The 13,135-nt window shown below is 36.7% G+C and overlaps 1 protein-coding gene across 1 annotated transcript in view; it reads right to left on the bottom strand.

Annotated features, from left to right (window-relative positions):
- The window catches only part of fbxl13.L (F-box and leucine-rich repeat protein 13 L homeolog), a 75,131-nt gene that overhangs the window by 19,824 nt on the left and 42,172 nt on the right, over window positions 1-13,135 (bottom strand). The window contains exon 13 of the mRNA XM_018252677.2: window positions 5,088-5,186. Within this exon, the coding sequence (XP_018108166.1) occupies window positions 5,088-5,186 (99 nt within the window). The remainder of the gene's footprint in view (window positions 1-5,087; window positions 5,187-13,135) is intronic.

Genomic DNA, 13,135 nt, shown 5'->3' with positions numbered 1-13,135 from the left:
AAAATGAACATTTATGATTGTTGATATTTATGTACTAAGATATTCACGTTAATGGTCTGAGATGTCAACCTGGATCCCTTCAGATGCAAGTGCATCTTGACCACACCTACTCAACCCCAGTCACGTATCAATTCCACCCAGGCCATATCAGTGTATAGTCACTTCTTTACCAGTTCATATGACTATAAAGTCATAAAAACAACATATTTATTCATAATGCAGCAAAATATATCAAACATTTTTATATGAAGACAAACATTAATTTTCATAACCTTTGTGAGATTTCTCACGTGCATAGATTTAAAAAATCAACAGTACAATACCGAACTTTACCAAAAAAAAAAAAACATTCTTTGCAGGGCCCAAAAGGTTCCTAACAAAATGTTAATGAAAGTTGGAGGGGTGCAATGTACAGAAATATGGCGCTTTGGGGGGGCTGTAATTTAAAGGACAAAACAGGGACGTGGTCACTATAGGTCTGCTTTTGTCATGGGCATTTAAGGGATTGTTTGGAAGTTCCCCCATTCTGTTCATTGAGAGGTTGGGGAACAAATCAGAAATGTATTGCCTGGATTTGCTTCTGTACTCGCAAGTGCTAAAGATTGTATAATCTACAATATGTGGTATTTTGCAATAATTGCTGTTGCACTTGGGACCAGGATAATTGTAAATACGTTACTTTGTCTTTCATGTCTCATGTGAGATAGTTTCCAATTTATATGTGGTTATTTGTTGTAAAGAGGTTTTAAAAGCCAAGTCAGCTTGTGAATACCACATGCTATACGATAAAAGCTCTGGCACAAATCACACATTTTATTGAATTTTAGTTCCCATTGTTTATGTGCACATTTAAAGCCAGATTTTAATAGGCTAAATAAGCATTTCTGGATGTATTTCATAAGCTTTTGATTTTTTTTTTTTTTTTTTTTTTTTAAACAAAGCAATATTCACTAATGCTTCAAGTATCTTTGTGGGTAAAATTATATTTTTTATATTTTCTATTTAACACAGCCTTGATTCCAGATTTCTTCTCATTCAATTTTATTGTCTGGATATTATAACTTCATTATCATGTTCAGAACCACATGGTTATTGAACCCTTCAGCAATGTTTCTCCAAAGGTTACATAGTTAAGTTGGGCTGAAAAAACACCAAAGTCCATCAAGTTCAACCCCTCCAAATGAAACCCAGCTTCCACATATACTGACACAGACCCCTCCATACACTCACATAAACTAATATATACCAATATCTATACTAATTGTAGATTTTATTATCACAATAGCCTATGATACTATGATTTCCAAGAAATCATCCAAGCCCCTCTTAAAAGCATTAACAGAATCAGCGATCACAACATGACCCTGCAGGTCATTCCACAACCTCGATTACTGTGAAGAGCCATCTTCATTGCTTTAAATTAAAGTTATTTTCCTCTAGTCTGAAGGGGTTGCCTCTGGTATGGTGATCCTCTTTATGGGTAAAAAGGTCCCCTGCTATTTGTCTATAATGTCCTCTAATGTACTTGTAAAGTGTAATCATGTCCCCTCGCAAGCATCTTTTTTACAGAGAAAACAACCCCAACTATCATAGTCTACACTCATAGTTCAGTCGTCCATCCCTATAACCAGTTTGGTTGCACGTCTCTGCACTCTCTCCAGCTCATTTATATTCCACTTAAAGGCCAGGAGCCAAAATGGAAATGTCTTTGTTATGTGGTATATTATGCCTCACATCTGTTACACCTATAACTGCATATTTTAATATCCTCCAATTCAAGGAAATAGCATAAAACCAATACTAATTTCAAGATTCCTTAACAAATTGAATGGAAAAAATGGAAAATAGTGCATATATGTGGGTCTTTAAACTATAATCTATTAAATAATTATAGAACAAGTCCAATAACTAGAAGTAACCTGTATCCACAAATCCAAATTTTCTAATTCAGACCCCAATGTTCAATTCCTTACGGCTGCAGGTTCAGGTGTCTGTGTTTCACCTTAAGCTACAATATCAGGAAAGCAAATTGAATCAAGGAGCTCCAGGCAGTATTTTTTAAAAATGTGTTTATTTAGCAGTGTAGGCACACTACATGTTTCGGGCATAACCCTTTATCAAGTGTCTTGATTGCAGTTTAAAAAATACTGCCAGGAGCTACTTGATTCAATTTGCTTTCCTGATAAATGTCTATTTTATACAACGTCAGAGAAATAAATCATTGAGGAACATTATACGCTTTGGCTCCCTAACAATTACTGTATCTCTTTTGTTACAATCCTGTATAGAAGAAGAAAAAGGTCAAAGATTTAATCAGATTACCATCACAACCATAAAGAAGCTGGCTATAGACGCAAAGATCCGATCGTACGAATCATCGTACAATCAGACTTCCCCATCTCCTGACCTGCCACTAACCATTCCGATCAAATAAAGTAGAAAAGAACAGATCAGCCGATGATCTGCCCCTGACAGCAATCATACTAAAGTTATGTCCGACAAAACCTAGTGACAGTCTCCCTCTGAAAATCGTACAATCAGCAATACATGCAGAGATATTGTCGGCAGCCCACAGAAATCTTTTAACCTGTCCGATCAACCAAACGACGATCTCCGCCGGACGAAAAATGTCGTGACTCTCCACACACGGTCTGAAAATCGTACGAATCCTCGATTCATACGATCTGATCTTTGCGTCTATGGCCAGCTTTAGATTTGTACCAACAACTTGCCTAGCACAAACTGAATGGCAGAACTTCCATTATGTTATACCATTATTGAAATAAGTAACATTTTTAGAGACAGAATTGCCACATGGAAAACATCCAGCAGTTGATATCATACAATGTATACGTTTACCTAGCAAAAAGAAGGCAGACGTCTATACAGTAAACTAAAGCTATGGGGGGGTAGTGGTGAAAAAGGAATATCATTCTGTTTCCTACTATTTAGAGTAATTTGAACATACAAAAAAACAGTGGAAAATGGTGGTTGTATTTTTGATAATATGATTGTGCTATATGCCCTTAAAGTAAAATTATATCCCTGAACCATGTAGATTTCTATAAAAAATGTATTACATAAGACAGCCACTATGGAAAACCCCGCTTCATCAAAATAAACAATTTTCATAAAAATATATTTTTGGCAGTATATGCTACTGGAAAAGCTTTGGAGAAGTCACACACCACACAAACCCAAAAATCCTTATCCTGGTGTCCAGCGATAGAGGAATCGGCCACCTCACATCAAGGGTAAAAAGAATTTCACTGGCACACAAGAATTGTGATAGCAGAGCAAGCTCTTGCAATTTTATTATGTGATTGTGTAACGTTTGTGCATGACAAAGGGGCGTGTCCCCGAAACTTTGCACAATCGCATAATAAAATTGCAAGGGCTTCTTTCCCTGCTATCACAATTCCTGTGTGCCAGTGAAATTCATCTTACCCAGTATGTGCTACTGGCCAAACCTAAATAGAAAAGCACCATTTCAAGTGCTAAAGGCCGCCCCCTGGGATCATAGGATTCATGGTGCACACAAACAAACCACTGGCACACATACATGTTAGGGTTCATTAGCCAATGAATGGCTATATCAGGTGATCTCTGAAGTAACACAAAGACCATCACAAAATGGTGATTCAAGGAAAAATATGTAAATGGGCAATATTTATTTTAAACAATTTGCAATTTTTGCTACAGCGTGTACATGCTTTCTGAAGATAAAGTTATTTATTCAGAAAAAAGAATACAGTACCTGGGCCAGTGCTCCTGTGTGCTCCTGGCCCAGGGTACTTCTGTAGAAGCCGATTCACCATGATCATCTTACTCTTCTGTCTTCTTTTCTTGGGTATGTGCATGTGCAGTACAGATAAAAGACCAGCATGCAAAAAAAAAGCTTGAAGATGATTGCTAAAATAAACACCAACCCTGAGTATCAGGTAAGTAATTACAATCACTAGGGGTGTCTAACATTTGGCACCCTCTCAGTGATAGTGATTACTCATTTTCTCCAAATTTAAATGCCAATTAATTAGGAAATTCACAAATGAATTAATGTTAGAATGTTCTTAATAGGCCAAATCTTAGCAAACTTTAATTTGATGAGTTTTTAATTATTTGCATTTTTGTCCTGCGTCTTTCCAAACAAGAATTTAAGAATTTCTATGAAGGGTCTGGTAACACATAATTTATAAATGTTTGTCACCAGATATTCAATGCTGTTGGTTTTTTTTATTTATCTTTCTGTCTGGTTCCTTGACTCTTTCTCAGACCACATATCCAAAACACTGTCTGGCTGCTCTGACACAACCAAGCATAAGTACATACTGTACTATTCCAATATGATGTCCCAGGCATCAAAATTTGCTGCCAATGTGCCACAAATTTAGTGGGAAGAAATCATGGGAAAAACACAGAAGCTAACTAACCAAAACAACAGGGCAGCCCAGTTTCCTGCAACATTGTGACAACAGTGGAGACCCACATACAGATTCAGATGGTCCAGTGACTGATAAACCTTTCTCTCTATTACTCTCTCTCTATTTTCTCTCACTTTATAGCTATCTACTTTTTCAGGAACAGCTGATTAAGCTACTGTACACCCAATATAGAATCAAGGCATTAAGCCCAACATTATTGTTCTCTATTATACAGTATCAAACAAGTGTGTCCAGGATGCACACTTATATTCCTTAAATTCCAACCCCCACACACCTTTCCCTTACCTGGTTCTTCTATATTGAAATCCTGTAAAAAAATACTTTAAAACACAGAATGCTTTTGCCCTTTCTATAGAATTACAGTTAGTGAGCATGACCAGTGTTTGCATAGGGAAAGTTCTACCTTAAAAGGCTAATAAACTAGGTTTACAGAAATGCAAGTATATTTTTTTAAGTTCTGTTGTTTAATATAAAACCTATGATACATTAGTGGTTTAACTATTTAGGGCAATGACACATGGAGCTACTCAATATTGAGAATTGTCTCTGCTAAAGCACATGTAGTGTCTTTGCAGCCACGACAAGTAGCTGGCTACAAGTAAGGTCTGTGTGTCGTTGCCCTTAACAAGAACAAACATTACTTACTATGATGCACTTATCTGTCAGAGTAAACATATCATTGATCTTCAGATGCTGAAGAGAATTGCAACCCGCTGCCAAAAATGTAAAACCATCCACTGAGATCTAAGAAAAAAGAAAATTAGGCATATAAATACTTTTGGATAACAGCTTGTTTTGTAAAAGTGACTCTACTTAGAAATAATACAAGGGCCTAAGCAAACCATTAAGTCTGGTAACCTCTATGTCTCTCTCTCTCCACTTTCATCTTAAATTGTTCTAACATTTTCTCCAGTCAAACTGCAGTGTCAACCACAAAAGACTTGTTCCAACATACAGTAACCTTTTTAATCAGTACACATGGAAAATGTGCTGTGCAGGGTGCTCTAAAATCAGTGGAGTCCCATATTACATTTTGTTTGTTAATCTACATGAAGGAGAATGCTGGGAGAAATCACATAATGTTTATTTACAGTGAGTTATGCACAATTTAGACAGCACAATTTTCAAAAGTTTACCACCAAAGCAATATTAAGCAATGTCTCAGTCTGAATTTTATTCAACTGTAATGTGTAAAAAAATAAGAAATATTTTTTAAGTGGCATGTAACATGAATGATCAATACATGAACAAAACAAACAATACAGTTGCACGATAATGCAGGGAAATAAATAAACTTTAACAAATACCTGGCTTTCAGTTGCCATTCCTATTCATCCTTCCTGTGTTGAGTTGAAATAAGTGCACTGTGATGGCCAGCCAATATCTTTCATTCCTATTTTAAATAGCTTTCCACAAGATTTTTGAACATTGTGGTTTGCAATAAATGTAGTCTCTAGATTAGGGGTCCCCAACCTTTTGAACCCGTGAGCAACATTCAGAATTAAAAGGAGTTGGGAAGCAACACTAGCATGAGAAATGTTCTTGGAGTGCCAAATAAGTGCTGTAGCTCACGAGCTACTGGTTGGGGATTACTGCTCTAGATCATGTGATCACTACAGGTCACATGACTTCAATAGCCACAAAGAAAGGAGAAGATACAGATATTAATTTGTGTGAAACACAACAGGGATTATTTAGAAACACTGGGCAGTAACCCATATCAACCAATCAGTGAGTAGCTTTTTTTTTCAGCCAGCTGCACGTAGAACAAGGAAAATCAACATCTGACTGGCTTCCACGAGTAAATGCCCAGGTACAAATTTGCCCAGTGTTTAAAAATGAAACCACAAGCTCATATGGTAACTCATGAAAGTGGACACTTACTGCATTTCCTTCACAATATGCAACAATTCTACAAAAGGATGCATAATAATAAAAATTGGGGCCGTTTCCTACGGAAATTAAACATTGTGGTTTTTAATTACCCACCGAACAGCTATAATATATATATAATCTATGTTTACAGTCATTTGAAAAAGTTTGGGAACCCCTCTCAGCCTGCATAATTATTTACTCCTCTTTCAACAAAAAAGACAACAGTGGTATGTCTTTCGTTTCCCAGGAACATCTGAGTACTGGGGTGTTTAACAAAGATTTTTAGTTAAGCAGTATTCAGTTGTATGAAATTAAATCAAATGTGAAAAACTGGCTGTGTAAAAATTTGGGTACCCTTGTAATTTTACTAATTTAATGCATGTAACTGCTCAATACTGATTACTGGCAACATCAAATTGGTTGGATTAGCTCATTAAGCATTGAAATTCATAGGCAGGTGTGTCCAGTAATGAGAAAAGGTATTTAAAGTGGCCAATTGCAAGTTGTGCTTCTGTCTCTTCTGTAGTGTGACAGCATGGGATCCTCAAAGCAACTCTCAAAAGATCTGAAAACAAAGATTGTTCAGTATCATGGTTTAGGGGAAGGCTACAAAAAGCTATCTCAGAGGTTTAAACTGTCAGTCTCAACTGTAAGGAATGTAATCAGGAAATTGAAGGCCACAGGCACAGTTGCTGTTAAACCCAGGTCTGGCAGGCCAGGAAAAAAACAGGAGCGGATTGTGAGAATGGTTACAGACAACCCAAAGATCACCTCCAAAGACCTGCAAGAACATTTTGCTGCAGATCTGTATATTGTTCTACAATTCAGTACAGTTTGCACAAAGTCTGTATGGCAGGGTGATGAGAAAGAAGCCCTTTCTGCACTCATGCCACAAACAAAATCACTTGTTGTATGCAAAAGCTCATTTAGACAAGCCACAGCCATTTTGGAACAAAGTGCTTTGGACTGATAAGACAAAAATTTTGTTATTTGGTCATAACAAAAAGCATTTTGCATGGTGGAAAAAGAAAACCGCATTCCAACAAAAACACCTGCTACCTACTGTCAAATTTGGTGGAGGTTCCATCATGCTGTGGGGCTGTGTGGCTAGTTCAGGGACTGGGCCCTTGTTAAAGTTGAGGGTCGGATGAATTCAACCCAATATCAATGAATTTTTCAGGATAATGTTACAGCATCAGTCACAAAGTTGAAGTTACACAGGGGTTGGATATTCCAACAAAACAATGACCCTAAACACAATTCGAAATCTACAAAGGCTTACTTTGAAAGCTCAGCCAATGATAAACAAAACTCCAAAGAATTAAGAGGGGTTCTCAAACTTTTTCATACGACTGTATATTACTGTGCCTTTAAATACATCTTTTTTATAGAGCATCTACCTACATTTAATTGTATAGAATAGTCATGATACCAAATTGTACCTGTAAAAGGTTAACTGCATTATAATCAATTACAACCAGCATCCCTGCACTGACAGGGGTGTCAGTATGCTACATTGATGCCTGGTTACTACTGGTAAGTGCCAGTGGGAAGTTTCCCCATAACTTTGTTAAATATTTTATATATTGAAATGTTTACATTAACATGTACTGGCTTCTGGAATCCTGCTGAACTTATAGTTGGTAATTCCAACCATAATGACATTTTACAAGATGGCAATGGCTGTCTAGGCCACACACCTCTTTTACACTATGGAGCGGATTTATTAAGGTTTGAGTTATGTTTTCGAAGAAAAATTCGAGTTTTCAATGTTATTTTAGAGTCAAAAATAGATTTTTCAGGTTAAAAAAAATAAAACTCAAATATATTATACCCCGACCCTGGAAATAGCTTGAATCTGAAAATACACCATTTAAAACCTGTCGTGGTCATGTAGAAGTCAACGGAGTGATCCCTCTAGGTCTAAAAAAGCTCACATAACTCTAAAATTTGAACTTTGATAAATAACCCTCTATGTGTTTGTTCAACATTCAGAAGATTCCCAATATTCTTCAAAGAAAATGTATTCAGCCGGATGTTGGATTAATTTGTCAAATAGTAATTCAAACCATGCTCCTTGTTCATTTGCTGCCTAGAAAGTTAGAAGGCAGTGTATTAAAACCATTTTCTAGGCAAACTGCTCATAATTTTATTAATTTATAAGGTTATATCCCAGTTTGAATTTATAACAATTTTTTAAATTAGAAAAACATTTTTATGTTCAGAGCCACATGTCTTGTTACAGAAGATAAATTACATACTAAGTCAGGCATATTTAGAAAATATATTTTGTCCTGTACAAAGTATTTATATGGTTTTCACAGGTAAACTAAAATGTGGTGCCAGGAAATCAACAAAACAATGAGAAACATTTGCTATTGAAATTAGCATTTCCCAAGGCAAGGTTTGAGAAAGGAGTGTGAAGCTCTGAAATATTTAACAAATCTACATTTCGACCATCACAGGGGTCTTTATGAAGATACTGAAAATCAAAGTCAGTGAGCTATGAGCTTATTGCATATTATCGCTATATAGTTGATATCTATTTTATGAGGGGGTGATGAAGGTTCACTAGATGATATGGTTCACATGCTGAAATTCATTGCCAACCCCTTGTAAGATTTACGCTGAATAAAGGGGGCAACCAAGTTCAGTTTTTGGATGTGGATGATCTTAAGTGTGGTCCCACATTAGGCTATAAACTATATCGCAAACCCACAGATCAAAATACAAGTTTACACTATAATAGTTTCCACCCAGTAAGTTTAAAGAATAGTGTACGATATTCATAATTTTTACGCACTCTACACAACAACTCAGACATGAACACCTATAAGGCACAATTAAGTGAGACATATGGGAGATTTCATGAACCTGTGTATAAATATGGGTTACTAGATCAGGCCCTAATTCGTGCTGAAAATAATGTAAATAAATCCATAGAAAAGGACAAAAAATGGAAAGATTTGTAATTACAATATACAGTGGCATCTAAACCCATACGGGATATAGTGTATCAAAACTGGCAAATGCTGGGCAGTGATAAAACTTTACCCAAAAATCCCTATGGGGATACAGCAGAGGGATAAATCTGAGAGAAATTCTGATGCCCTCTGACCCCCAACGCTATAAATGCTCTGGCTGTACCACATGTCGAAATATGATAACCGGTCTGGTTTTTAAACATCCACATTCTATTTCTATTAAACATCGCATTACATATACAAGTACCCATGTTGTTTATATGATCAAATGTCCATGTGGTCTTATGTATGTGGAGAAAACACAGAATAGCCTGAGGGAGCGGATGGGAAACCACCACTCATCACTATGGGCAGCATTTGATACAGGTAGAAGCGATATTGCCCTGTATAAACATTATCTTGAAAAGGGACATGGCACACCCACATTTCGGTATTGATATTGTAACTAAACTTAAAAGAGGAGGAGATTGGTCTAAATTGTTGCTACAAAGGAAACTTTCTGGATGCAGGCTTTGAATACCATTTCCCCAAGGGGTCCCCCCATATTGTTCTTTTGTATCATTCTTAAATAGCCGTTTATGGAGTATTTTTAATGTTTGATACATATTTATTGTTCTTATCTTGTTTGCTACATTGTAACATGGCTTTTTATGAAAAAAAATATGTTTCACTTCTAGGTTTTGACTTGGGACAATGGAGCATGCTGGGAAGGCTATGCCTGGTCTTTTGGACTTTTTTCACTTGGTGGGGGTGGTGATTGGGCGTGACTTGGTGAGTCTGTCTATTTATAGCTCATTGACTGTGATTTTCAGTATCTTGATAAACACCCCTGTGAGGGTCGAAACATTGATTAAATAAAATGCTATAATTTTTTTGTAAGACCCTGTTTTGTGCAACAGTTTCTTTCAATTTTTATTTATACATTCTGTTAGCACCAGGGCAATACCCCACCTAAGTGAGTGCATAAGGCATTTAATGGTTTGTTTCTCTCTTAACTTTTAGTATGATGTAGAGAGTGATATTATGAGACAATTTCATTTCATTATTATTTGTGGTTTTTGAGTTAGTTGGCTTTTTATTCAGCTGCTCTCTAGTTTGCAATTTCAGCAATCTGGTTGCTAGGTCCAAACTGCCCTAGCAACATGTATTCATTTGAATCTGAGACTGAAATACAAATAGGAGAGGACCTGAATAGAAAGATCAATATTAAAAAGCAGCAATAATTATAAATCTGTAGCTTTACAAAGCATTTGTTTTTCGATGGGGTAAGTGACCCCCATTTCAAAGCTGGAATAAATCAGAAGGCAAATAGTTAAAAAAAAAAATATTAAAAAATAAATAATTTGGACATAAAATATTGTTATAACTTTTAGCTTCCAAAAGTGTGTCAGGAGCATACTGAGCAGGTACTTACAATTACCCCTAAATTAAAATTACTACAACCATTTCTATTTAACTAATTTGTTACTGGTATTACAAATATATATACATATATATTTATAAGTGATGAAGTCGGTCTACTATTATGGAACAAGATTCCTATTTTTCAGCAGAATTATACTGACAAACACATTACTGTAGTGAGTGTATGAAAAGCAAATTAAGCCACTGGGCGTCAGCCAGCAGAGTTGCTTTCCAAACAAAATATTGCTGTCTCCAAGAAATACTGCTGCCAGTTTGTTCTTGGCACTGATTTTTCATGCCTTTTGTAATATAAGCATACAAATTATAAACTAAAATGTTGGTCATTTATTTAAATTTAACTGAAATAGTATTGTTAGCAGCAACTGTACTTAACTAAAAAACATGAGACATCTCACATTGGCTGGATGGTGTGAAAACTGTCTTTGTATTGGCTTTAAGGCTCCAGAAACAGAAAACCCTAGTTAGGTACACCTAACAGTTGCAAAGGCAGGATTTACAAATCACTTGAAAAATCACTTCAAAACTCATCTCATGTCTGACAGATAGGCATCAAGGTAGTGTCGAGCTGGGATACCAGAGGCCCACTGAAGAACCTGATCTCATGGGCCCACTGCCCTGGCCAGCAACAATGTGATGCAAACCCCTGGCAATCACCTACCAGTGTTGGAACTAGGTCCCCTTTTTTTCTTCGCAAACATCTGCCCCAAATGTGCCATTTGCTTGATGTTTCCCATTCCCCTTATGCTATTCTCTGCTCCATTTTACCTCTGCCCTTCCTTTGAAACTGGTCCCACTTTCACCACATACCCCAAATGGGCAGTGGGGTCCACCAGGACAAGGTACCTTGATGCCACACTGGCCCTTCACACACCCAGGATAGGCAGCAGAGTGTAAAAAGACAGGGGTCCATAGGGATATCTTCTGGTGACCTGGTGTGCCTGTCTGACACTGCTTCTAGGCAATATCTGACTGCTCTTAATTCAAGAATATCTGATGGCTTCAGGCCATTCATGACTACCGTAACTTATCCTAACTCATCTGCAGCATTGTTCACAGCATAGTTTTGCTTACTAGGATACATATGAGAACACACTCTTAGCTGTGAGAGAAAAAGGGAATCAGTGTCAGACCGGGGTACCCAGGGCCCATCAGGTACCCGAGTCAAGGGCCCACTAAACCACACTGAAATCCCTCCACCCTGCATGCATTCATTCTGTACTGCACCGGATTTTCTCAAAAGAAAAAAAAATTCAAAATGGCCTTGCGTACCACAGTGGAATGCATAGCTATATCTAATTTTTTTTGAGTCTTTCTGAAGTTGCATGCCGGTGGCTAGCATGTGGGTAGGCAGCAGGGCCCAACAGAATTGGGGCCCACCAGGATTTCCCCTGGTATCCCAGTGAGCCAGTCTGGCTCTGAGAGTTATTACTTGCGACTGTAGGCAGTCATGTGGTACTTTTACTTTCTGTGTCCTCATCTGGATTATGGAAATTAGTCCTTAAATAACAATACATAGTCTTTACATATTCTATAACCACTGTATACGCACACCAGATTTCCACCAAATACTGAAACTCAAAGATCCCAAACCATACCCAAACAAATGTAAATACAAAATCACCATCCAGACATAATAAAAGAAAAAAAATGCAGTTGTATCCTTTTTTGGATTTACTACTGTTCTATTATTACGGACATCTGTTTGTAGCTTTGCAGGAAGAAATTATTCAATTTAAGATGCAAGAAAAGGAAGTATCTATATTGTATCCAAGACTACTTGTCAGATATAGAATTGTATAGAGTCCTATGACACAATAACATTTATGGGGTGTGTTTTCTTTTTTAACACTGCCTGGTAACAAAAACAGATTTTTATTGTTTTTGTGTGCACAGTGAATCCTACAATCCCGGGGGGTGGAAATTATTTTTTAAAATGGCAATTTTCTATTTAGGATTATCCAATGGCACATACTAATAAAAAAGTATATTATTATGAAAGGGTTTATTTACATGAAGCAGGGGTTGAGATATGAGCTATTTAATGCAATATCTTTTTCTAGAGACCTACATTGTTTGAGGGCTATAGTTTTCCATTAAGCTAATTTCCCTGGAGTCTGTAATGCCTTGTATCAGAACAGACTTAAAATGCAATTTTGCACTTATCAGTTCTTCTGATCTAATTCATCTAAATTAATAATTTTACTCACAACCTAATTCTGCTAGCTACTAATAAAAAAGAAATTTTCATCTGCCGAAATTCTCCAAAAGCATTTCTGTAACCATCTTCTGAAAGGGGAAATAAATAGGTGGTACTAATAGTCAGAAGAACTGAGGTGTTAGAAAGAGAAAACATTTTTCCACAAAACCCCTAAAATGGTGGATTAATTTGCCAATCAAGTCCAGCATAAG

Source organism: Xenopus laevis, chromosome 3L (assembly GCF_017654675.1).
Source record: "Xenopus laevis strain J_2021 chromosome 3L, Xenopus_laevis_v10.1, whole genome shotgun sequence".
Classification (NCBI taxonomy): Eukaryota; Metazoa; Chordata; class Amphibia; order Anura; family Pipidae; genus Xenopus; species Xenopus laevis.
Note: the sequence above shows the minus strand (reverse complement) of the source record. Positions and strands in the feature narration are given on the sequence as shown.